Below are 27,728 nucleotides of genomic sequence, written 5' to 3' on the forward strand. Positions count from 1 at the left end.
GAGGCTCTACAGCGGTCTGTCAGACACATTAAAGAGCCACAAAACGGTATTTTATGGTTTACATTTCTTTTAAAAAATGACCAAATTTGAAAAGTTGAGACTTTGTTTAATACGTTTAATATCAAAAGTAACCGAAAAGTCACCTGGTCTGTCCTGTCTGTCAGTGTGTTGTCAGTGTCCTCTCTGCTCCGCAATGTATTTCTCACTGTGTGAGAACATGGTGTGGCGTGAGAGCAGCGTAGCTTGTCGGGCATAGCGACAGTAACTAAGGGGGGCGGGTCTTTGCGAACGGTCAATTACGGTAACGATTCTGTAAAAAAACTGTACTGTAAAAAGTATTTACATGCTTGTAGAACTTGTAATTCCAACATGTAAACTCTTAATTTTCTGAGAGCTGTATCACCGTGGCTGCTGTATCACCTGACCACTGCAGATTTAAGGTGTTCGATTTGAAGCGCAGTTGTGCTGACCGATCGGTGTAAGACATCAACGGCATAGCCAGAGCGATTCAAAAGCATATGGATCTTTTTTCACTGTAATTACGACATGGCATGAATGCAACACGCATCAGTTGCGGTAAACAGACGCTCAGTCATGCTTGCTTAATGTGCAAGATCAATGAGCTTAATTTTCGTGTTGCGCACCACTTTTTAGCTTCTGCAAGAACCAATGAGGTTCATTCTCATGTGTTTTGCAGCACGTTTGAGCTTCAGCAAGAACCAATGAGGTTTGACCTCATGCGTCAAGCAGGTTCGGTTGAGCTTCTGTTTATGTTCACTGATCAATGTTGATATGTGAATAAAAGCCTTAATTCAATCTGTTTATCATATAAAGCAAGTATGTCTCTTCAGAAAAATTGGACTAAACAATCTCTTTATGAACTTACTGAAGCGTCAAAGTGGTAGTTTTGTAGACTGTCAATGGGTTGAGTAAACGATGACAATCTTCATTTTTGGGTAAATTAAACATTTAACCAAGATTAATAAATGCTTTAGGACATGTTAACTAGTTTAATAATGTTATCAAATGGAATATTAGTGTAAACTGTTGCCTGTAATATTCTAATTGTAACTTCCAAATGTACTTACATTACTTACTGTAGGCTTGTGTATAGTTAAGTAAATAATAAGTAAATTAGTCATTGTGACTAGAAGAGGCTGACCATAGTGACCAGGTGGTCACCGTTTAGCTAGTCTGAGCATCAGAGGTCACGGCCACGACCACGGAACACCCACACACTGAACATAAGAGATGTTTTCACATGTTTACCTACGAGATTTCTGAGTAAAGAATTTGCTGTATGTTCTTTCAAATCTATACTGGAAGATTGTACTGTAGATACAGGTGAAGTACCTCACTGAAAATGAAATATCTGCAGCATATGCGGGAAAATAAAGCCACTCTGACATTGCAGCTGGCCAAATAATTATTATATTCTGATAGCCAGAATTGAGACATGCTCCAAAGAGATGTACTGTACACTGGGAGCGTCTGATTGAAATGGAAGTGCACAAATGTTTATTTGTTTAAGATTAAACAAATTTTACAGACATCTACAGTTCATTTCTTAAGTGTTTTAATGTAGATTGTTTAAAGGGGGGGTACAATGGTGTTTCATGTATTCAGAGTTGTTTACAGTGTTAAAGAGATGGATTCTCATGCTAATAATGGCCAAAGTTTGAAAAGTTATTTTGAACGAATAACAGAATTTCTGTGCTGAAAATCATACTTCCGAGTTGCAACACGTTTCGGCTGGTTTTTTTCTATCGTAGATCTAATGACGTAGACCAGAGTGGAACTCCTTATATGAGCATTGCTCTCGGAAAAGCGCGTTCACGCACACGTCGACCAGAGGAGAGAAAGACCCTCTTATATACTGTCTATGGAAAGACCCAAGCGCATATCGACGCGCTACTACCGGAGATCATCATCATCAGCGCTAAATAGGAATGGTTGATGTCAAGAATGTCTCCAAAAAAGTGTGTTTTGGGATGTGAGGGAAAGTTTACCTTGTTCAGCTTCCCAAAGAACCCAGTGTTACTGGAACAGTGGATGCACTTTGTATTTCCGGGACAGCAAAGGAGTGTGGCAAGTGCGGTTTTGTGTTCTGGTCATTTCAGTGACGAATGTTTTATTAACAAGGTCGTCGCTGGATTTGCAAACCGGTTGCAATTAAAACCTGGCGCGGTCCCAGTGATAAAACACCCCATTCATGTAAGTACAACGGTATCACGCGCTCCCGCTTGACTCTATAGCTCCGCCCACGCCCAGAATCAAGGACCTCGGCTTTTTCCGGATAGAATCGGAAAGCTGTATTTTTATTTTATAAATATGATGAAACTAAAGACTTTTTGGAGATATGAAGGACGCACTATTACTCTATAGGTACTCAAGATTAACATGAGATTGACTGAAACTAAGTATTTTACCCCCCCTTTAACTGCTCTTTGTTTTAACGTATGCCAATCTTGAATGAATGACGTGTGGTCATTGATCACTTTGCATGTCAGTCAGACGTCCTCTTCCTATGTAAATCCAATTGGCTTTTGGCCAATTGAAGCTGCTATCTGCTTTAGTCAAGTCGTGGCGCAAGGAATACTGTTTCTAGGTCCAGGACGCTACTTGTATCGCTGGATAATACTATCTCAACAGCCATTTGTGAGCACTTTTTATTTATATCATTAAACCAAGCTTTTAAAAACTTGTGGTGTATACTATAGGGATGGGAATTTTCGAAAATATTGTATTAGAATATTTGGGCTCATAATTTTATATTCGTATCATTTTTGTCACCATTTCTGAACAAGCTTACGATTAGGCAATATACACAACAAGCTTACCTTGTATCTTAAGGTTTTCTTTTAGTTGAAAACATTAAACAATATGTGTAAATAAAAAAATATAAAGAACAGAAGCATTTAAGCTCAGGCAGCGCGAACGGAAAAAAAAACGCTAATAAAGCACACTGCGCCAATTATCGTATAGAACGTACATATACACCCGAGTCAGCATAATGTTATCGTGTTTATATTGTTTCACGTACATGTTGAGAAAACAATAATCCACATGCTTGAGTGAGAACATGCTGCGCTGACAGACGTTGCAGAGACACAGATAAGGGTGTTTTAAGTTAAGTTTCTAACAGCACTTTGCGTTTACTGTTCTTAAACCTGTCGAGAAAAAAACATTTTTTTAAGAAAGCATATGTCTCAAAATCATATTTGCTATCTGATAAGGTTCAGGTACCGCTTACCTGCAGTTGTGAATGCAGTGATGGCAGCTGTCTTGTCTCATTGTCCTGGTGTTTAGATTTCTAATTGTGGTGGTGATATGATAACTCGGTTTCATTAATTAATTTGATTATAAGTAATTCCATTTTGTAATATCATTTAGTAAGATCATTTTCATCTAAGTAATTCCAAACTTTGCGATGCAGACGATGACATTGTGATCAAATACAATCCACTTGTTAATCCACCGCCCAGTGCATTTAATTATAACTGCGAGTTAGTGCTTGGGATTTATACTTCGCGTATACAGGCGCGTATACATGAATTGTCCTTTAAGCAGATAGAGCCCTGACCTTATGCCGTCATTCAGGTCTGACTACACAAGGCTAACAGACTTAGCCCCTGCTGGTAGAGGGTGTAGTTACAACATGTATGCAAAAAGCACTGCATGGCCTTTCGACATTAACCATATACTCTGGCTAAATATTTCCTTTTTTGCATGCAACATGACGCATTATATAGTATATAACGCATTATAAGTTCTTTCGGTGCTTTTTTTTTTCAGCCAATTAATGTAAGAAAATATTTACTCAACCATATTGAACTTGTATAAAAGCAGTATCATGCTCAGAAAAACAAATGTCTTTCTGTATGTGGAATGAAATATATTGATTTCTCGGAGACTTCACTTTCATCCCAGATTAATTAAGTCACGTGCATGTAGGCTAGTGCTGCTAAGATTCGAGACATCAATTTGGTGACCACCTACATTGTAAATACAAATTTTCCTGTAGTGTGAAATCCAGGTGAGGGATCTGAGCTCTTACCCTATAGTCAGTCTACTATGAACTTCCCAGTGAGACTAGAAGTGGGGCAGTTGGCAGGAGTGAGAACCTAATTAGGCAAAAGTGACATGTTTCCACCACCCTCCCTCTGCATTGGAACTTTTTCATTTGTCTGTCTGGGCAAAGGTTGCCCATTTCCTGGGGGCACATTCATCTTAAAAGCGATGCTGGTGGATTCTGAAGACACTTTCTTTTTGAGAGCTGTGGAATTCACTTTATAACTGTCATGCTGCCAGTCCATCTGTGGTCTGTGATATTCCTGTGGCTTTTATACTGTACTACTGCAAACATACATTTTATATTTCTTACAATACATGTCATTTACAGATTTCTTACAATACGTGTCAATTTTTTTAATTACATATGTCACCTAAATGTTTGCTCACTCATTTCGTTTTTACAATGGGGTAATTTTGTTGTTAGGAGTTTACACAACACAAGGAAGCTTGATTTTCCATCTTTGAATTAAATTTTAAAAAGTTGCAAAAATGTATACAAAATAATAAAGATACAAATAAAAAACAAGTTTTTGGATAGGTCTAACACTATTCAGTTTCTGTAGTGTTTCTGAATACTAAAGTAATCAAATATAAAATTACACTGATAGTCTTTTGGTCCTGAGTGTCTTTTAGTCCCGACTAAATTAAATACATAGGCTATTCATTCTAATTCCTTACAATTAAAGCTATCTTTTGGTGTTTTAACGACAACAATAATGACAGACACATATGGCGGCTGTCACTTTTAGAGCTGGTGCACGGATCCATTACTGTTTTCATTATACTGTCTGTCACATGCGTTTTATGCTTAAGACATAGCCTAACTGACTGTTTACGATTATACTAACTTTGTAATGGAATTTTACATGTTTGTTGTTTTTGAGGTGGCTTTACTGTATGTGTGCACGCAGAGAAAACCATCTCTCAGAGAGCGCGCGAGTACTGGATAGTTTAAAGTTTATAATTTTCATGTCTTTTTAAGTTTTATCAGTTTAAACATTCAAGCGATTTTAGTTACAATGCTCTGCTGGCCTGATTGTGGGACAATTCCGTCATGTCCCGACTCCCGAAACGCAAGTCTAGTATCGCCGCCTGCAGCACGGTTTGTTTTTGCTTCAAGTGGTGAAACAAGCTTGTTGTTTCCACCTTTAGCGGTTTTCTTGCATATTTTGCTAAATATTGCGCTTTGTGGGAGGTCTGACCTCTTGTAACCAAACCACTTTCATACTATTGAAGTAGCTCCTTTTTAGGTACAAAATCATCATTGGAGGCTGGCATCCTGCTCTTACTCTGACAGGTGTTGTTGTGCGCGCTAGGGAACGTAAATGCGCCATACGTCATTGCGTCACTATATCATTGATATCGCTTTATTTAATGCAAGGCTAAGCACGCGTCAGAAAAAAACATTTGCGTTCCTACAACACTTTTATCATGTAAAAATGTATACCGGTGTAATCGTGGACTGTATGATATGGGACACCTCTAAGGTACAGGTAACATGGAGAAAAGTACAATTATACTATCAACATTGTAAAAATATAAAGCTGGTTGAAAATCTCCAAACTTACCCTTTAAATTACTGTAACACTTAAGCATATTCATTTTGTAACCGTTACAGAGTTCAGAAAGTGCTGCATGTCAGGAATGACCCAGCACTGACCAGCACAGCACACTTTTGAAGTAGCAAATTTGAACTAGAGGTGAAATAGACTGCACAACCTCTCTTGATTCAGATCACACTCTCTTGTCAAACACTGTAGTATGGTTCTGATGTGTGCTCTATGCTGCCAGTAAGCATTATAGATCCAACGTTTCCTGGGCAGTAGATGTTATTGTCTGCGTGTGGTGAGCTGACGTGTTCGGGCTGCGTTTCTTTAGAGAGGCTCCAGATGAATATGACCAGGATCAGCACATCTGGCAGGGCTGCGCCTTTCCCCCTGTTTAATATGTGCAGGAACCCGCATGGATCTGGTGTAAAAACTGGAATGAATAATTGATGCGCCATGGTGCCACAAAGCACTTTCTTTCAGCTAATTGGATTTAAAGAGAGAGGGATAAAATATTATCATTCAGCCTGTGTGCGCTGAAATGGTCGGAGAGGTAGAGAATAATAGCATCTGCACCTTGCTCATTAATCCAGGTTGCCAACTTGTTAGAGGCTGAGTATTTGATGTTTTAAGGGGCACTGGCACAGTACATTCTGGCACAGATGCGAAACTCTGATGATTCTCTCACCACTGACCTCCTTTACATTTAGCTGCATCTCATTTTCTCAAACTCATGACTAATGCTGCATCTTTCCCAGTGATTTGTGTCACTCTCAGAGAGACGTTGCTGCTTCAACAAGGACTCAGATGAGCAATGATCTTCAGAACATGGACAAAGCACTCATATGTAATGCTTGGGAATTAAGTTTGTAACTATAATCAGCCTAAAGAGGAGTACATCTCCAAATAATCACATTTTGTGCGGACTGATTTGGCTAGAGTGGTGCAGTCTGGGTAAAATAACGAGACGCACAAAACCGAGGGATGTAAGTGGGTGGAGAGAGGGGGGAGATGGGAGAGTGTCAGAGGAAGCCAAAATGAGAGGAGAAACTGAAATGCAGCCCGACGGGCATCTTGTTTTTTTCTATACGTTGAGGAGATAAACAGGAGAGCATACATTGTGAGCTCTGCTGGGCTGTGAAAATAAAATCCCAGCGGACAGGAGAGAACAATTTGCAGCCATGCTCTTGTGAAAGGTTTCTTCAACATATACTGGCAGGCAGGAGCATTCCATCTGTTGGCTAATAAAAAAGGGAGAATAAGAATAGGACAACAGAGACAGACCACACTAATAACACAGTATAACATCCCCATGCATATTTTAGTTCAACTGTGAAACCCCTGTAGATTGGTTTTAATGCAGTGGCGGTTCATGCATAAAGATGTATTTTTTCTTTCTTTCATGCACAGTAGCCGAGGAATTAATCACTGCATGAAGGCTTCTCTGATTAGTAAATTGACCAATCAGAATGGATATTAGAATGATGCGAATTAATTACGTCGATTACGCATGTTTTGTTCCTCCCAAATCCCCTTTTACGGGATCCCCTTTTAACTCTAGAGCAGATGTCATGATAATGGCTAGTATGGCAGTGCCACTTAATACAAGCCTGCACATATTCAGGACTTTTCAGCGACAGTATCTAAAATGGCCATGCCCATAACATCGGGAAGTTTTATCACAATTGACAGCGTGTTATTAAATAAACAAGTCCAATCGAGGTGTTAGTTCATCCATCAGATATTTTAACAACAAGGAATTGAAATGATTGGGTCTGCGGATGAACGCAAATCATTTCTCCGTCTCTGTGAGTAAACTAAGCCTGTCATGGTTATTCAGTTCATATGATGTGGTACTGTGGCAGACAACTAGTCCAGTGCGGGTTTGTCGAGCATGCGGTTGGAAGTCCTGAAAATGTTCAGGTGTCAGTTTGGTTATAGAATGGGGTTGTCACGCTCAAAAAACAGTCGATTACGTCAATGCGTCGCTCCAGTCCTAGATGCAATGACCAAAAAAATATATGAAATGAAACCCGTTCCAAAGCCGTAAAACTTGCGTTCAACTTCAGAGCACAAAGGAAGATCTTTCTGATGAAATCTGAGAGCTTTCTGTCCCGCCATAGACGGCCACGTACTTTGACACTTCAATATGAATTGAGTGGTTTAGTCCAGATTTTTTAAAAGAGACTTTACATGATGAACAATTAAATGTAGGCTTTTATTCAAATATAAACATTAATCAGCAAACATAAACAGAAGCTCAACTGAACCTGCTTGGTGGTCGAGAACAAACCTCTTGCAGAAGCTCAAACGTGCTGCGTAACATGAGAACAAACCTTATTGGTCCTTGCGGAAGCTCAAACGTGCTGCGTAACACGAGAACAAACCTTATCGGTTCTTGCGGAAGCGCAAACGTGCTGCCGCTGCGTAACACGAGAACAAACCTCTTGCAGAAGCTCAAACGTGCTGCGTAACATGAGAACAAACCTTATTGGTCCTTGCGGAAGCTCAAACGTGCTGCGTAACACGAGAACAAACCTTATTGGTTCTTGCGGAAGCTCAAACGTGCTGCGTAACACGAGAACAAACCTTATTGGTTCTTGCGGAAGCTCAAACGTGCTGCGTAACACGAGAACAAACCTTATTGGTCCTTGCGGAAGCTCAAACGTGCTGCGTAACACGAGAACAAACCTTATCGGTTCTTGCGGAAGTGCAAACGTGCTGCGTAACACGAGAACAAACCTTATTGGTTCTTGCGGAAGCGCAAACGTGCTGCGTAACACAAGAACAAACCTTATTGGTTCTTGCGGAAGCTCAAACGTGCTGCGTAACACGAGAACAAACCTTATTGGTTCTTGCTAAAGCTCAAACATGCTGCGTAACACGAGAACAAACCTTATTGGTTCTTGCGGAAGCTCAAACGTGCTGCGTAACACGAGAACAAACCTTATTGGTCCTTGCGGAAGCTCAAACGTGCTGCGTAACACGAGAACAAACCTTATCGGTTCTTGCGGAAGTGCAAACGTGCTGCGTAACACGAGAACAAACCTTATTGGTCCTTGCGGAAGCGCAAACGTGCTGCGTAACACAAGAACAAACCTTATTGGTTCTTGCGGAAGCTCAAACGTGCTGCGTAACACGAGAACAAACCTTATTGGTTCTTGCTAAAGCTCAAACATGCTGCGTAACACGAGAACAAACCTTATTGGTTCTTGCGGAAGCTCAAACGTGCTGCATAACACGAGAACAAACCTTATTGGTTCTTGCGGAAGCTCAAACATGCTGCGTAACACGAGAACAAACCTTATCGGTTCTTGCGGAAGCGCAAACGTGCTGCGTAACACAAGAACAAACCTTATCGGCTCTTGCGGAAGCTCAAACGTGCTGCGTAACACGAGAACAAACCTTATTGGTTCTTGCGGAAGCTCAAACGTGCTGCGTAACACGAGAACAAACCTTATTGGTTCTTGCGGAAGCTCAAACGTGCTGCGTAACACGAGAATAAACATTATTGGTTCTTGCGGAAGCTCAAACGTGCTGCGTAACACGAGAACAAACCTTATTGGTTCTTGCGGAAGCTCAAACGTGCTGCGTAACACGAGAACAAACCTTATTGGTTCTTGCTAAAGCTCAAACGTGCTCCGTAACACGAGAACAAACATTATTGGTTCTTGCGGAAGCGCAAACGTGCTGCGTAACACGAGAACAAACCTTATTGGTTCTTGCGGAAGCTCAAACGTGCTGCATAACACGAGAACAAACCTTATCGGTTCTTGCGGAAGCGCAAACGTGCTGCGTAACACAAGAACAAACCTTATTGGTTCTTGCGGAAGCTCAAACGTGCTGCATAACACGAGAACAAACCTTATCGGTTCTTGCGGAAGCGCAAACGTGCTGCGTAACACAAGAACAAACCTTATTGGTTCTTGCGGAAGCGCAAACGTGCTGCGTAACACGAGAACAAACCTTATTGGTTCTTGCGGAAGCTCAAACGTGCTGCGTAACACGAGAACAAACCTTATCGGTTCTTGCGGAAGCGCAAACGTGCTGCGTAACACAAGAACAAACCTTATTGGTTCTTGCGGAAGCTCAAACGTGCTGCGTAACACGAGAACAAACCTTATTGGTTCTTGCGGAAGCGCAAACGTGCTGCGTAACACAAGAACAAACCTTATTGGTTCTTGCGGAAGCTCAAACGTGCTGCGTAACACGAGAACAAACCTTATTGGTTCTTGCGGAAGCTCAAACGTGCTGCGTAACACGAAAATAAACATTATTGGTTCTTGCGGAAGCTCAAACGTGCTGCGTAACACGAGAACAAACCTTATTGGTTCTTGCGGAAGCTCAAACGTGCTGCGTAACACGAGAACAAACCTTATTGGTTCTTGCGGAAGCTCAAACGTGCTGCGTAACACGAGAACAAACCTTATTGGTTCTTGCTAAAGCTCAAACGTGCTCCGTAACACGAGAACAAACATTATTGGTTCTTGCGGAAGCGCAAACGTGCTGCGTAACACGAGAACAAACCTTATTGGTTCTTGCGGAAGCTCAAACGTGCTGTGTAACACGAGAACAAACCTTATTGGTTCTTGCGGAAGCTCAAACGTGCTGCGTAACACGAGAACAAACCTTATTGGTTCTTGCGGAAGCTCAAACGTGCTGCGTAACACGAGAACAAACCTTATTGGTTCTTGCGGAAGCTCAAACGTGCTGCGTAACACGAACAAACCTTATTGGTTCTTGCGGAAGCTTAAACGTGCTGCGTAACACGAGAACAAACCTTATTGGTTCTTGCGGAAGCTTAAACGTGCTGTGTAACACGAGAACAAACCTTATTGGTTCTTGCGGAAGCGCAAACGTGCTGCGTAACATGAGAACAAACCTTATTGGTTCTTGCGGAAGCGCAAACGTGCTGCGTAACACGAACAAACCTTATTGGTTCTTGCGGAAGCGCAAACGTGCTGCGTAACATGAGAACAAACCTTATTGGTTCTTGCGGAAGCGCAAACGTGCTGCGTAACACGAACAAACCTTATTGGTTCTTGCAGAAGCTCAAACGTGCTGCGTAACACGAGAACAAACCTTATTGGTTCTTGCGGAAGCTCAAACGTGCTGCGTAACACGAGAACAAACCTTATTGGTTCTTGCGGAAGCTCAAACGTGCTGCGTAACACGAGAACAAACCTTATTGGTTCTTGCGGAAGCTTAAACGTGCTGTGTAACACGAGAACAAACCTTATTGGTTCTTGCGGAAGCGCAAACGTGCTGCGTAACATGAGAACAAACCTTATTGGTTCTTGCGGAAGCTCAAACGTGCTGCGTAACACGAGAACAAACCTTATTGGTTCTTGCGGAAGCTTAAACGTGCTGTGTAACACGAGAACAAACCTTATTGGTTCTTGCGGAAGCTCAAACGTGCTGCGTAACACGAGAACAAACCTTATTGGTTCTTGCGGAAGCTCAAACGTGCTGCATAACACGAGAACAAACCTTATTGGTTCTTGCGGAAGCTCAAACGTGCTGCGTAACACGAGAACAAACCTTATTGGTTCTTGCGGAAGCTCAAACGTGCTGCATAACACAAGAATGAACCTTATTGGTTCTCTGACATCAAGTGAACATGCTTGAGCTTCCGTTTAACACAACTGATGAATAAAAGCCTAAATTCAATCTGGTCATCTTGTAAAGCAATTTTTTCTTCAGAAAATTTAATTCATATGGGTTAGTTTTACAATCTTTTTATGAACTTGTCAAACTGCTAGTTGCGTAACTGTCTATGGAGAGACTGAAATCTCTCAGATTGTAGTAATTAATAACAGAATTTTTATTTTTGGGTAAACTAACCCTTTAATGCAGAAGGTGTAAAAATAATAATAAAAATGACAACCAATGTTATATGCATACATTAGTTATAAAGATGAAGAACAAGCAGAGGATATAGTTACTAAAGTTATGACAAAAGGTGTTTTCTTGTTTATGTTGATCATAGGCTGTAAACCAGCGGTCGGCAACCATACGGGATGTGGAGGGATAATCACAGAATCGCGCAGCTCTAGTTTTTGAATCTGCACGCTAGCGCAGGCTAAATTCTCACACTTTAATAGTATTTATAGCACTTATCTCAATAAAACAGACTTAAAATGTACGTCCGTATGCAAGTTTGAGGGACTTTATTTAAATGATGTGCACATCTTTAGCTGTTGTCACATGGCAGTTGATTATCCCTCTGCGTGTCAATGTGCAATAGGTTGCAGACCCTGCTGTAGACACATTTTTGATATGTTGGGTTGGTGACTGGAAAGGTCACACCACAATGTTAATAATCAAAACTTTTTTAAAGATATCAGGAAGAGATATCTGCCTGCCTGGGAAAATGCCCTCACAGATCGCCACTGTTAGATAAAAAGAGATTTAACAACTGAATAAAGGGCAGGGGTCAGGAAAACAATATGTTGAACTTTCTTGACCATTAGCAAGAGAGGCAAAGAAATACCCATGAAGCTCTTTAGAGCCAAACTTTTCAAGTGACTCTAATGCTATAGTACCAAAATGAAATTGTCAGGCAACACTTTTACATATTTATGAGGGGGAATGGCTGTGACTTTCTTGACCCTAATGCTTGTTTTCATTGGATTACAAAGCAGGAATGACTAGCAACGTTTGTCTTCAGGTGAAGTTGAATGGCAACCATGAGAGAGCACATTCTCTCAAAGACTGACAGGTTTCAAAGAGTTTACCAGTCACCTGCAGGCTGTGGGAATCACAATGAGAATCTGGATGTCTTTTAGGATGAGATAAAAACTAAAAGAAAGGTAAGGAAAGGGAGCACACAAAACAGCAAGAGTCGCATAGAGGAAGAAAACCATGACTAAATTACAGAAGAAAAACATACTTACTGCTGGGTGAAAATCTCATAAACACGTTCAGGTCACATTTAACTCAAAAAAAGATAAAGTAAATTACATTTGCATGAAGTCAATTAAGCCTGTTTTGAAATGTGACTTCCCACACATTCTCATTACGCCATTATTATTATTATTGTAAATCCCATTGGTAATTATTGAATTTACATTATAAAATTACAGCAATGAGAATCTATAGTATTATATAGTATCTATAATTTTACTGTATTGCAACAAATAATGGAAGGATTTTCATATTATATACATAAAAAGGCAGTACAAAATGCTAATGTATTTTATAATAAATGTTTTGCATTACAATAAAAAGAATTCAAGTAATAAGAATTGGGTGGCAAAGTCAACATCTCTTTGATGGTCCAAAATTTATACTTAATTTTGTTTATTAAAAATGTTTTATTTGTTCATGATTTTTGTGACTTAGATGTGCTATTGACAGGTTTTGTGTTATTCAACCTACCACGGCTAAAACGGGACAAAAAAACAAACAAACAGTTCAAACTGGTTTCTTGTAGGCTGTCAACTTACGAAAGGTCTAAAGTTTCTTAAGATGACCGTTATTGACATTCAAAATGATTGTTATGGGTCGAGACTCGGAATAGATGTTTGTTGAGGAAATGCCGTCTGACCATAGCACCGAGCACATTCACTGTTCATTACGCATTCGAGCATCTGGACATCTTTGTCTCCGAGGACTTTTAATAAAAGTCTTACATCATTTCATGCTGCAGCTGCTGCACTTAAATTCCCTGAGAGCCAGAGACCTTTTCATTGCTTTATTAATGTAATATCATTAATATCCTCTGAACATCTGAGTGCCTCCTTTTCAGTTTTGGGATATTTATAGTCCTTAGCAGGAGCAGGTATCACGGAGAGGAAAAGTGAGCGTGCTCCACTGAGATATACTGTATGGGAGGCGTTTGAGGCCGGGGGTGATTATTTGTCAGGAGTAAAACACAGGGAGTATTTATCTATCAAAAGGTTAAATTCTGTTTCTTCCTCTGCAGGCCTGATAGAAAAATGGCCACAATAACCATGAGCGCTTGCTGTTGGAACTTTCTGCCTCTCGTTATCTTTTTATTAGCCATCTGTGAGGTACCAAGATAAAATACTAGAATCACGGGCTGTGTTTTTCTTCACACCAGGGTTAAAACAAGAGGTATGCTTCATTGATTGAGATATAATTAAACCAAAAGGTGGTGTGGGGAGGATCAATGTGGCTTTCACTCGCTGACGGCAACGCAGTCCACCGCAAATCAACACTGCAGTGTTCCTCGAACCGGCGTCAGCCTCATTAAACACGCATTAGAAATCATCTCGCCAACAAAAAACGAAATGCATTTTAAATCGGCTGATTCCAGTCAAAAATAAAACGAATCCTCTCTAAACAGCTCCAGACCAAACACTGATCAAATGTGAGAAAGTTATCTAATGCTTATGTAAAAGAAATAGCCAAAGTGAAGACATTGAAAAATATTTACAAAATTAACTTTCCAAACACATTTATTGGGCCAATAACATTACTCAAACACAGTGTATGACCATTGTAAACAATGAAACAGAAAAAAGGCATCAGCTCTGCTCCAGAAAGTGCGCCAAGCGTAAAATATTCGACTTTTTTCCCCCATTTATTTTCCCTCTGATATTACTTTTTTAAATGTTTATTTGTATCTTTACATATTCATTTTCAGCATGAATAATTATATTTACAAGGCCAAGACACTTTTTTTTTTTTTTCACAGACAACATACCCCATAGTCTTCTTTATGATGGTTTTTGTCTTGACAATAAACTTGCAAGGCTGCCTCTCCCTCCTCTCCACAGCGTGAACGAGAATAAAGATTGAGAATGCAGTTATGTTTCAAGGATGTCTTTGTATTGGTAGGGTGGTTCAATGTCCTGTCCCTTTTTCCAAGATTGGTAGCAAGTTGTCCATATGTACAAAGGCTAAAAACATTCAGTTCCATTTGTGAAGAGCCTATGAAATAAATGTAATTTTTTTGTGTGTTTTTCCCAAAAAAAGGTATCAAAACATTTGTGTAGTTATAACTGTATGTCACTAGCTTTGATTGGATGTATGAAATTGGATCGCTTTGCCAACAGTGCAAAGTCTCTTCTTGCTGGGGTTTTGTTTTTTTTCTTTACAATGCCATGACTTTATCTGGCAGGATATATGTCAGTCTTCATTCTGTACTTATCCATGAGCATTTCTCTTCATTCTCCTCCACGTAGTTCGTCTTCTTGGGCTGGTCCGCATGCTGGCTCTATTTCAGTAGCCATTCATTCACTGTATGGGGAAAAATAATAATCATAATTATTATTATATTCTTTACTCTTGATGATCACCCTTCATTTTTAAGTCATCATGAGATCACATATTTTTCAAATAGCCCATATAAAGTGCCGTGTATTGTGTGAAATTGCCTTTTCTGAACCTAATCCAAGACACTCTTGGTTTGCGAAAGACATTTTACAAATACAACCTTATTATTAACTCTTTCTCCACCGGTGAATGGAAATTCCTGTCATTTGCGAGACCACCCTTCTCTGCCATTGGCACAAATTTCTGGCTTTCTGTTTTCACTGTTATACGGTAGGCGGCGCTATTACGCATCTTCTCAAAGAGTGAAGAATCTCCCGATCTTAAAAGCAGCAGGAGAAACGAGCGATATGCAAGTAGATGTATATGTAAAATAACGCGATCATCAAAATTAAACCGCATATAAATAAAAACTGCTTAATGTTACTGAATGAAATGTTGGCCCAGGACGAGCTATAGGACTGTGCAAGCTTAAGGGATGTTGATGGACTCGATCTACTCCATCTATGTTTTGATCATCATTCTGAATCCGATCTAGATCTAGTCTTTGACAAAAACGTGTTCTCAGCTTTTTGCTATACATGTTGCTTATTTTATAGAACTTGCCCACATTCAAGTGTTGTTAAACAGAGCAAGAGGGTCTGTTCTTTCTTTTTATATATTGCATATATTTAGATATTCATACAAAAAAATATTTTGTGCCACTGGCTGGCAACTTAAAAAAAAAACACTGGCAGGGAAACAATTAATATTTAACTATATATGTCATGAGTGGCCACTCTGAGGAACAAGTCAATATTTTTTGAGCATGCGAAGAAACCTTAAGGGCTATCAAAACAAGTACATTGTAAATATATGTATTTAGACTGCTATAAATTCATTGAAAAAAGTAGGGCTGCACAATGTATCGTTTCAGCATCAACATCACGATGAGCGCATCCGGGATCGTAGTTAATCAGTGATCCATACGGACCAGACGCAACGGTTCCAAACGTAGGTGATTATTTGTAAAGTTTAACCAATATAAAGTGAATGTTTATTTGCACAAGTGAGTTTGAAGCATTCAAGAGCAAGAAGAATTGAAAGAGAACTCAATTCTGAACTTGTGCTTTCTGCACAGACAGAATGCAAACACTGAATTCAGTTCTCTTTCTCATCCTTTAGTGCTTGAACAGACGTACATTCAAAATTACGTCACAATGCCCTTCTCGGCCGGTATTGTTGTGTAAACACTCTGTGAATGTAAAAAAAAAACAGATGCGCATAATCCGTGCATTAGATCTTAAAGTGACAGCAGCCCATAAACCTGCCGCCGTGTGTCATTCATTTTAATCAAACAAAAGAAAAAGACAAATCACCTTTGTAGCTTTATCAACGATTAATTATATTTAATTTATACAGTGCAGACTTTGCAGTGTTATTTTACATAATTACATTTCAGTTAGACCTGAAAATCAAAGCACTGTTTTTGTTCAATTGTATTTAACTATGTACTTTAATCATTCTAGAATGGTTCATTATTTCCAAATAGTTATTCAACTCATCTGGTGAAATCTTTTCATGTATATCACAGAAAAACTAAATATCGCTGTTTTTTCCAATATCATGCAGCCCAACAAAAAAGGCGTAACAATTGCTTTTCAAGAAATTAAACAGAAATTAAAACCACTAAATAATGTTAACTGGTAAGAACACACTCACTAACCTGAACATTGTCCATTACATAGTCCCTTTACAGTTACTGCTCTCATAAAATTACATGTAGAATTTTAAACCAATATATTTACACCGTACTGCTGGACTATATTTAATAACCAACAATTCATGTTTTAGCTAAATGTATATTTTAGTGATAATTATTATGCGTTCGTTCACTGAAGTCTGGTTAGTTTACCAGAGACTCGCTTGCTGTCAGCACAAGCCTTAATGCAGAATATCAATTATTTCTGGCATTCACAAATAAGGATATAAGCGTAAGATGTAAGTTATGTGCCAGGAAAACATCTCAATTGCACTGACAGGGCAAGATGTGTGCATCTTTTATGAGTTAGTTTGAAGCGCTTCATACAAAGCATATCTCCCTTTTCCCTTTTCCCATGCAACAGTGTAAAACAGTGTCGTCTCGTCCTACATCGTGTTTGAAAATATTTTCGATACTGTATATCTTATGAAGCCAAAATAAAATCCAGGCAAAACTGTCACAGTCCTGCAAATAGTCACTGATTAATATTAATAACTAAAGGTATGTGAAATTTTGAACAATCATTAGTTTAAATTCAGTTATTTTGTCTTGTGGAATATAGGTAAATATGTTGTGCAGTACTAAACATATAAAATGTCTTGCTATTTTTTCTAGTTCTAGCTCCTGTTCTGTAACATTGTGCGGTTTCCCAGAATGACAATTTTCTCTTGCACTCTGAATATCACCACCTTAAGCTAAAATTTAACATTCAATTAGCCTGCAGACACGTTCACTGTGCGAGCTACAAAATAATATGTCTCCCTGGTTAAGATGCATGACCTCAGATGCCTAACCAACACTAATTAAATGCTCCTCCAAGATATGTACATCTTTTAACAACTCAAATGTAATAAATGGAAGGAACCTTTTTTTGTATTGCTCATTTACCCGCCGGGGTGGTAAATTCAACCTCTCAAACAAGTGCCGCACGACTCCGATTTATCAGTTCACCGCTGTATCAAGAGTACAAGAGAATTCTCCATAGTGAAATTTTGAGATAAGAGCAGGCTCAATAAAGAGACTTTTTCTTTTCCTTGTTCATGATGCTTTAGTGCTGAAACAATATGCAAAAATAGCTAAGGCATTCTGGTAGAAGCACAAAGACATCTTAAGATGCCTCTCCGAGCAGACTTATGCTTTACTGAGACTTCTAAACCTCGTAAACAAGCTCAGTCAATAAATGATGCATGGTCAAGAGGAGATTGCTTGTAATTATCTGAACACTTTCAACAGGAGGACGGAGCAACCGGCGAGTTTATTTTATATATAACACACATTTTCTGTATACATGACACATTTAAGGAAATGGGTAATTTATACGGTTGTTTTGAGGGTAAATATTTGCTTGCAAGCTACTGAATAATTAATTTCACTCATCTAATATCTTCAGAATGCTCATTTATGTGCATGTGCTCATGTTTTTGAGTGTTGTATAACAGCAAAACATACCTGAATCACACACTAGCTTATTATTAAACCTGTTTGAGCTATCTGGGTGCCTACCGCCTACTAACGGCTTTATAGTGTTCATTTTGACAGCTAATTTTTATTTTGTTTGTCAGTCTTTTTTTTTTTTTTTTTTTTTTAATGCCTTTTAGCTTTAGTCATCTAAATTGTTTTAGTTCAATTGTAATATGCATCAATTAAGCATTTCTCTAAAATGTTCCAATCTCATTATATACTCCTGGAGAAACATCTATTCGACTGTTAATATTAATGGTATTAAGGTTTAAACATGCAATAGACAGATTTAACTGCTGTGACATATAACATGTCTTTTTTAATCTTAAAATGAAATAAAACCACTTCTCATAAAGAAACAAGAACATGGTCTTTTTAATTAATGATATGCATTCTTTATAACAACTTGCAACATTATTCATTCTTTCAAGCAGACATGTTTATTTGTATAAATTGAATCGAGATTAATCCTTATTGAAGTTATTAAAGTTATTCAGTCAAGAGCATTGAGGAATGTTCTCTTTCTTTTTCTATTTGATTAACATTACGGACAGCAGCAGGTTTGTTAGACTGCTGTAACTGTAAGGCTGAATGCACAGACCTAATACACTGATACACATCCGATATTCTCCCAACTGTTTACGTTCACTTAAGACATAATCGACTGTGTTTACATGAATACTTGACAAAATGGACATTTTGACTTAATTTAGTGTATTTGTCCATTCAAGCACAGAAAGACGTGAAAGAGAGAACAATTACTTGAATGTTGACATCTGAGAGGCGGCTTTCAGAAAACCGGATTGAATTGGGCTTTCGCCTCGTCACACTTTTTCAGTTTTATCCAAATGTCTGCTCTTCTCTTTCTCCCAGACGTTTACATTTTTTAATGTTTTATGAGACATGGAGCAAGACAACTGTATGCCAACTTATGTCCTGGTGGGTTGATAAGGCTGTTACCATTCAAATGTGCTCATCTACTATGCAGGGTACTTCAGTTCTGACTGGATCTCTTCCCAAATTGTAACATTTTTTTTAAACGAAAAGTCAATGGACCTTGTCATTCAAAAAAAAAATATATTTAGTTAATTATAGTCTCATTTTCATCAGGGAAAATGACACAAATTATTCGTCAACAAAATGAACACTGTAATGGTGTTGCAATTATATCTTTTGAATAAACAAGCATAGCTACTGCCTTTACTGAACACTTCAAAATGTCACAAATGTTTAAAGTGTGTTTAAAGTGAGGTAAAAACTGAGGAGAATATTGAAAAGGTGCATCAAAAATAAGTGACTTCATTTAGTGACCTGGAACCTAAACTGTAACTTTTACCTTATAACTTTAGTGAACTTGTTCATTATGACCAACAATGTTACTCTGCTTTGGAGTCTGCTTTGTTTTGGAGAAGTGATGAAACTTGTAGAAACGCTTTTAGTTTAGTCTCTAATTCAAAGTGGTTTGAGAGATCACAGAGACACTGACCTCGGTACTGCAGCTTCTGTGCCCTGTTGTTGGGGCAGTCCTTGCCCTGCATGCTGAAGTTGATGTTGGTGCGGATACAGCGGTTATTCAGAGGCTGTACTGGGCGCACGTTGTCACTCATGCTGAGGAATATCTGCGAGGGCTGGTTCTGACTTAGCAGTCGCATGGAGTGCATCTGTAAGGATGACACAGACGGAGCAGACGTTTTATTTCGACTCACTGATGACATGTCACGCAATTATCACACAGTCAATCCAATCCCAACAGACCCGCATCAAAAAGCAACTAGGGAGCTACGTGAGAGTGTCATTCCAGAACAGATTATATTACATATCATCAAAACAGTGTATCTGCAGTGTCAAAAGTGACACATTCTGCCTTTAAGGAAGCATGGCATTAGCTGAATTTTATTTTTGTTTACTTGCTATTCTGAAGTTCTGAAGACTTTTAGTAACTCCGCTAATGCATCTTGTTGCAGCTTTTCTATTATAATAATCTGCTTCTTTTTTTTTTAAGTCAAGAAGACTATAAAGCAGAGCCATGAATGACATGAATTAATGCTTTTTTTATTTAAATAAGCTTTACAGTGAAAAATGGTTTTCTTGTTAGGTCTCATTCGCCCTCTTCCCAGCATCCATTTGTACATGAATAATTAATGTTGCATTGTGTGACTGTTTGCCAGTTTTATTTACACTGTTGTTGTTTTGTGATGTCAAGATGAGTTTGTTCCTTTACTTAAAATGATCAGGTAGTTACTTTTGTTGTGTTCCAAGTCTTAAGGTCTGTGTGGCGTTTTAAGCTAAGTTTGAAAACACTGATTTCTCATGGAAAACATTAGATATTAGTTAGATTAGACATTGAACAACCACAAAAATACTGGGAACTATTTGCATAGAACGGAACGGATTAAAACTGAAATACTTCATATGACTTCTTAGAATGCCTTGATCTAAATAGGTAATGGTTACAGTATGGCAGCAAAATAAATTCAGTTTACTTCAAGTTTATCAAACACTATTTTAATGTCTCTTTTTTGTTTTGTTTTTAACAGTGTATGTTGATTTACCTGCATCTTTGTGACGTAAATCGGCTTGTTCATCAGTATCCATGTTGCAGTCTCATAGCACGGTGGGATTGTCATAGACCCTTCGTAAGTGATAAAACTTGCCGTCTCTGGATAGACCTCCTCGATGTTTAGCCCCGAGAGAAGGTATGCATCATCTACTCACACACAAAGAAGGAACGCATGGTAAAGTATTATAATAATAATAATTTGTTACATTTATATAGCGCTTTTTCAGAGACCTCAAAGCGCTTTACATAGAAGGGGGGGGGGGGATCTCCTCAACCACCACCAATGTGCAGCATCCACCTGGATGATGCGACGGCAGCCATATTGCGCCAGAACGCCCACCACACACCAGCTTACTGGTGGAGAGGAGACAGTGATGAGATGAAGCCAATCAGTATTGTTTCTTATCGATTAAAATTAATCTAGAGAGCCAATTCATAAACATGAATTTGTAATTTTAATAATATAAATGGTGCACTTTCCAGCCAAGTCTTCATCCAAACCTAAAATGCAATATATTAAAGGGTTAGTTCACCCAAACATGAAAATTCTATCAGTAATTTCTCACCTTCATGTTGTTCCAACCCCGTAACACTTTCATTCATCTTTAGAACACAAATTAAGATATTGATTAAATCTGAGAGCTGTCTCACTCCTCCATAGGCTTCTGTTGTATAATAGTGAGCCTACGTTCTGACATACAACCCAGAAGCGCTGCGCTGTTACACTAGGGGAACTCACTCAGAGGCCCACACAGAAGAAAATTAATAGTGGAATAAGTCGTTACTTTTGTTTTCTTTTGTGCACAAAAAGTATTCTCGTCGCTTGATAAACTTAAGGTTAAGTTTATCACTAGTCACTTGGACGATTTTAACGATGTTTTTAATTTTGTGGGCCGGCGAGTTTCAATCAGTGTTGGGCAGTAGCGTCGCAGCGTGGTGGTAGCGTCGCTGTTTTCTGGATCAAATAGCTTTTCAGTAGCGAAGCTCTTTTTTTGATCAAGTAGTGCGGTAGCGTCCAGCACTACACACAAGCTACATTTCCCCAAGCATTTCTAAAGTTCAAGCTCATATCGGAAATACAACTGCTAAGTATCACTGATCCTGAATCAGTAAGTGACGATGACTTCTTCATGTTTTTTACGGCGGTTGGCAAGGACCATATTTCATTCCCGCGATGCGGAAAACACGGACAGAATCACGGAATCCAGATTGAACGTGCGGTTTCATTTATCACACACTCAAACACTCACTGAGGCATGCATGACGCTCGCGATGTTTTCAGCCTATATGAGGACATTCATGCATGAACTTTATCCGCTCTGAGAGTCACCTCAGCAGCATTTTAGCTTTATTTGAGAAAACTCGACAAATCATAAACAAACACAGAGAAGAGACTCAAAGGTCTACACGGCAACCCGTCAAAATAAAAGCATGGTTTAACCTTTGAAGAAAGTTTTGCTTAAATCATTGGTTATTACAATTAAATTAAACCATTAAAATGGAATCAAGAAAAGAAAAACAAAAAGAAAAGAAAATTTGGAAAATTATTTTTAAAAAATTCATAGTGCCCTAAATCTTATTTATTTTAATATTTTAATAGATGATTGTTAAATTGTATAAGTTTCATGGTTTCAATTAATTAGACATGCATTTTGATTAGTAAAATTTTATTTAACCATTAAAATGGGAGTCCAAAAATATTCAAACGGAAAAAAACAGAATACAGGAATAAAAATAAAATAATGTAGAATGTGAAAAAAAATTATAAAAAAAATCATAGGGGCCTACAACCAGCTTTTAGGTGCATTACCACCACATTCTGCTCCGGACGTGGACATCACGTACCAATCTCAATCCTTGGGCTGACCCGTGAGAAATTTGCTTAATGGAAAGATCCACACACTCTCAACACCTGGTTTTGTTATAGTTTTATATAGTTATTATTATTATTATTTTTAATTGGTTTGGAACAGTTTGTGAATAAACAATTAAACTGATAAAGTATGCCTGCCTATCTGTTTGACTGACATTATGTTTAAAAATGATAAAAATGAATTAAAAAAAAAAATAGCTTAAAAGTAGTAAGCTACTTTTGCCATATTACTGTAGCTTAGCTTGCTACTTTTCCCAGGGAGGAGCTTCAGTGTAGTGAAGCTGAATTTAATGTAGAGTAACTGCTAGCTTAGCTCACTACATTTTCCAAGTAGCTTGCCCAACACTGGTTTCAATTACAATAGAAGCCTATGGAGGAGTGAGACAGCTCTCAGATTTAATAAAAAAAATCTTATTTGTGTCTTACGGGGTTGGAACAACATGAGGGTTAACATTTTTGGGTGAACTAATCCTTTAACAAAAGATTGTCTTGAAATTGTCCAAACAATAAAAGCAAAGCATAAAGCACCAATGGAAACCAAAAAGTCTTTATCTTTGCTTGTCAACAATTCGTTTTAGTATTTATGCTTTGCCTTTGAATTGTTGGATGAATGGTGACAGCGCATGTTATTTTGACTTCACAATAGTGGGCCGACATGAGATAATGCGGCACTGAATTTATGAGGAACAGCAATATTGAACCCACCTTCCACTGACAACAGACAAGTAATAGGTTCCGACTCACGTCAGCCAGAGGAAATCATTCGTTATTCTCCCTCCATCCCATTGATTAGCACTCTATCTCTTATCTCCCTACATGTTTGCAATTCCGCTAGCGTCATTGCACAGAACTTTGATAGCTTTGGTGGCATAAATAATTCCTTTTGGCTGTGGAGGAGGGGGATACGTTTGAAAAATACATGTGCTAGCTCCACAGCGAGGGCTGGTAGTAGTGCGTTTCCAAAGCTTCAACGGGGAACGGAGCGGGAGGCAGAGTGGGGAGCTCTGACAGCTGTCAAAGCCCACGCTCCTCTGCCCTCCCCCCGGCAGTGCTGTCGAGTCCTCCCTGAGTTCATGCGCCGCTGCGGCCTGGGAGACACGCACCGGCCACCAGGGGTCAGAACATTTTATCTATTCATCCGCTCTTTCCCCACCTCTATTAATTCAATTATGAAGGCCTTTTTTCAAAAGTCCCTCTAGTGAGTTAAAGGATAATGCCACGGAACATTTCCACTACACTGCATGTCAGCGTCGGCCATGAAATTATTCCCAAACTAGAAAGTGGTCTGAGTTTTCGAGGCTGAATACATTTGTCTTGTGGCTTTAAACTGCTGCTGTCAATCAATAATTTGCATGAGGTTTTAGCATGCATCACAATTTCTAGAACAATAGGCAAAGAATCTCATGACTAAATTTCCAGGTACAAGCTATTTGTTTGTCCACAACACAATCAAATCACAAAACAGCCTATCAAAGGAGTTTCTCTCCGTTTACAGAGGTGAGTGTTTTCTAGATTACAGGAGCTCAACTGCTGTGTTTGCGTGCATTACATATGACGTATATGTACTTTTAATTTATTAGAAAAAACATATTTAAGTAAACTTCACAAGTTTATATAATTGGATGTTTATAATAAACAAAATTTGTTCAGACGGACAGCAAAAGGTACTTTTTTTTTGTGGCAAATGTTTTTTAAATTAATACTTTTATTCAGCAAGGATGCATTAAATTGATCGAAAGTAACAGAGTAAAGACTTGGCATTTATTTGAAAGAGAAATCTTTAAAACAATGTTTTTTTTTCAACTTTGTTTTGGTTTCCAAAAAAAATATTAAGCTTTTTTCATACCAATAATAAATGTTTCTTGAGCAGTAAATCTAAAGGATCATGTGACACTAAAGACTGGAGTAATGATACTGAAAATTCAGCTTTGCCATCAAAGGAATAAATAAATACAACTTTAAAAAAAACACTAAAATAGAAAGTTATTTTAAATAGCATTAATATTTCATAATATTACTGTTTTCTGTATTTCTGATCAAATACAGTCTGGTGAGCATAAGAGGCTTCTTTCAAAAACATCGACTCAACTTTTGATTGGTAGTGTGTGAGTGGTTTAAAATCTTTTCTAGATTATAATTGGTATTAGTCTGAATGGTCAGATCTAATTTTCAAGTATGGATGTGACATAAATGTAGCATCTGTGCACAAAATTGTGGCTGAATACATTAAAACGAACTTGTTCTTTCCTATGTAATATTCACTAGTGAATAGCAAATGAGTCAGCATCTATGCATGAATGCGTAACATGCCTTTGTCGTTCATTGTCTCATGCGTCTCATGATTCAGCAAAATCTCCAGGTTTTCCCCACTGACATCTACTCTCAGATCTCATGGTGATGCTTACAGTACATCATAACTCCAGCAACTGATAAAGATACACCTGATATTGACTACACTGCCTGAACAAACAAATCTGATTTCATCACTTGCAAAATGTCAGTACCATCGATCGCATTTGAAAAACAAATCAGATTTAGTGTCGAATGGTCAACAAAATACGTTTTCCCACTTACTCTTATATGTTATTCTTGTAATGGTGTCTCTGTTCAACATCCGATTCAGAAATGAATTTGAAGTCTCTGATATCTGAAATGGAACAAATGTCAAGAGGAAGGGCAGAACAGTGAAAACAGAGGAGAAGGACAGAGTGATAGACAGGAGAGGGGGAAAGTGAAGAGAAACATTGTTAGTGACAACTTTATTTCCAAAGTGCAGACAACATGACTATTATTTCTAAACAAAGATCTCAGGGGAAGTCAATCTTCCAGTCGTTCAGTTTATAATGTAGAAGACTGAAGTGTCTGAAGTGCATCACGTCTCTTGAAATTTACTCGATCCATTAGGGTGCTGAAACAGTTTTTACTACATTCAAATGCATCAGGATGAACCCAACGGTGTTCTGTAATTAAATGACACCTGATAGAATCACTTATGACAAACTGACGTGTTTGCAATAAAACTTGTTATGGAAATTTTACATTTAGATGTGTTTCTTTTGCTTTTGTATGGGTACAACTTGTATTAACGTTGAACTTTCATTTACTCATAAGCATTTAAAGGAATATAATCATATAAGCTAAAGCACAATAATAAAAATGTAACCAGACATGCATGAGTTGGAATAGGCTTGCAGGAACAATATGTTCTAAGAAGAACTAAGTAGCAAGTGACTTTTTGTACTCCAAGTGTGAAAATATGTGCGCAGCTTTGATCGAACTAAAGATAGGCAATAGGTGTGAAAAAGCAGGGGCTGAGAGAGGGGGTTTTTGGGCAGACATGACGTTGCTCAGACCAGTTAGAATTTGGGTTGGACATGAGATAATGAGCTAAGACATCTCCATTTAAGGTAACAAAGGATTTTTACACAGGGTGTGTTAGGGTATATAACCTTGGCGAAAGGGACTAGCCTTCGCCTTCTCATGTCAGATGCTCTCTGCGTGAGAATGCCATGGGCCTTCTCATACTTAGACACTGTCTGTATGTTGAACGCCTATTTCTTGCAAGAAATAAAATACTTTGTTTAATCATTTGAGAAACGACTTCGTCTCCTTCATCCAGGTTATTGAATATTGATAATTTCCACAACAAACTACGGAAGAGTTCTTCAAAAAAAATGAAAAACTAAGAGCATTAACTGAGCCAATGAGAAACATGCTTTTCTTTGACTCCACTTCAGTTGCTAATTTGAAATGCTTTCAATCTGAATGATTACAAGAAATGTGCCTCGTGACTACAACACAAATTGCTTCTCTTTTGACCTCCTCATTGAGTGAACAGCGAAGATTGAGGTTTAAAAGTCTTTGTCGCATCATTTTTAGACTTCTGTGATATAACCTGGGGCTGCTGCTAGCCATTATCTCTTCCGAGAAATAATTAGGGTTGCCTACACAGCGTCTGGAGGAAGAAAAAAAAAAGCTTTTGCTATCCCTCACGATTAATGTTTTTGCAATGCTAAGAATACTGCATTTGCTACCAACTTCACAATCCATACAAATAGCTGTTTATACCACAAGCAACATGGCTGGCCTCTCCTCAGCCTCCTCCATTTTGTGTCTGTCCCTCCAAATGATGGTGTATTTTCTTGGGATTCTTTGCTTCAAACTATTAAGACTCATATGTGAGTCCCTCCTGAGGTGTGACGACATAACAGGGAACACAGCATGGGGTACCTCAGAAAATGGCTTTGGGAATGACTTGTGTCACAGAGAAAATAGGAGTGAAGTCTCAATGTTCTCAGTCATATCACTGAAAGCGGAGGACAATGACCCCAGTATAGTGTATCTGAACTGCATTCAACAGCTCTTGTATTAGGAGTCAAATCTAGAGATATATCCTTACCAAAAATACTATAGTAACCATATTTTCTGCCAAAATACCATAGTTGGTAATGTATACAATTTAGTATTATTTTTAACAATTGCTAATAATCACTTAAACAAAACTAAAGTGTTTGCTATGAAGATATGATTCATATACCAAAAAAAATGTATCAGTAACAATACATTTAGAAATGCTATAGTATATTACCACAAACATTTAAACTCTAACAATTTAATATGACGGATAATACAAATTCGTAAAACAAACATTTCATTTCCAAAAAATATTCATAAAAATTAAGGCAAGTAATACATCTTTGAATGAAATCTCGTTAAAAGTATATTACGTCCTGACAGAATGAGAAAAATGTTCTTCTTTAATAGTTTCACTGCTGTATCTTTTACACCATCAGCAATCGTCATCCAAATTGTGAACAACGTATTTGAGGATTTCAAAAAATTTCCCTCATTTAACATAGCTATGTGTTATTAGCTACTAACACCAGCAAAACAAACATGTTTGATATGCAAAAATATGGTTATTTTGACAACAATGTCAGCTGTGTTCTTCAATAGATAGAGATGAATGTGTTCTCAATTCATTCTTAATCCTAGTCAAATGTGTCATATCTATATTTGATCTATATTTTTTTGTATGTTCAGTTTTGGCATATGAGTGATGCCAACACTAATTGTATATACTCATATAAAATATCACTAAAATATAATTAATGCACAGATATCTTCTGATTCTGATTAGTATATGGAGAATGCCCACATTGGTATTTGATGCGGAGACTGTGTAGTAGGCTATTCCTATAGAGTGAGTCAGTGAGCATAGAGGTGAGTGGA

The 27,728-nt window shown here is 38.2% G+C and overlaps 1 protein-coding gene across 2 annotated transcripts in view; it reads right to left on the reverse strand.

Moving 5' to 3' along the window:
- Positions 1 to 14,027: 14,027 nt before the first annotated feature.
- ca10a (carbonic anhydrase Xa) overlaps positions 14,028 to 27,728 on the reverse strand; it is a 162,437-nt gene continuing 148,736 nt past the window's right edge. For both annotated transcript variants that reach the window (XM_079595725.1, XM_079595724.1), the window contains 4 exons: positions 25,071 to 25,143; positions 20,616 to 20,770; positions 19,550 to 19,724; positions 14,028 to 14,828 (listed from right to left, as the gene is read on the reverse strand). In XM_079595725.1, coding sequence (XP_079451851.1) covers positions 14,806 to 14,828; positions 19,550 to 19,724; positions 20,616 to 20,770; positions 25,071 to 25,143 — 426 coding nt within the window. In that variant the 3' untranslated portion in view covers positions 14,028 to 14,805. The remainder of the gene's footprint in view (positions 14,829 to 19,549; positions 19,725 to 20,615; positions 20,771 to 25,070; positions 25,144 to 27,728) is intronic.

This window comes from Phoxinus phoxinus (assembly GCF_949152265.1).
Source record: "Phoxinus phoxinus genome assembly, chromosome: 21".
Taxonomy (NCBI): Eukaryota; Metazoa; Chordata; class Actinopteri; order Cypriniformes; family Leuciscidae; genus Phoxinus; species Phoxinus phoxinus.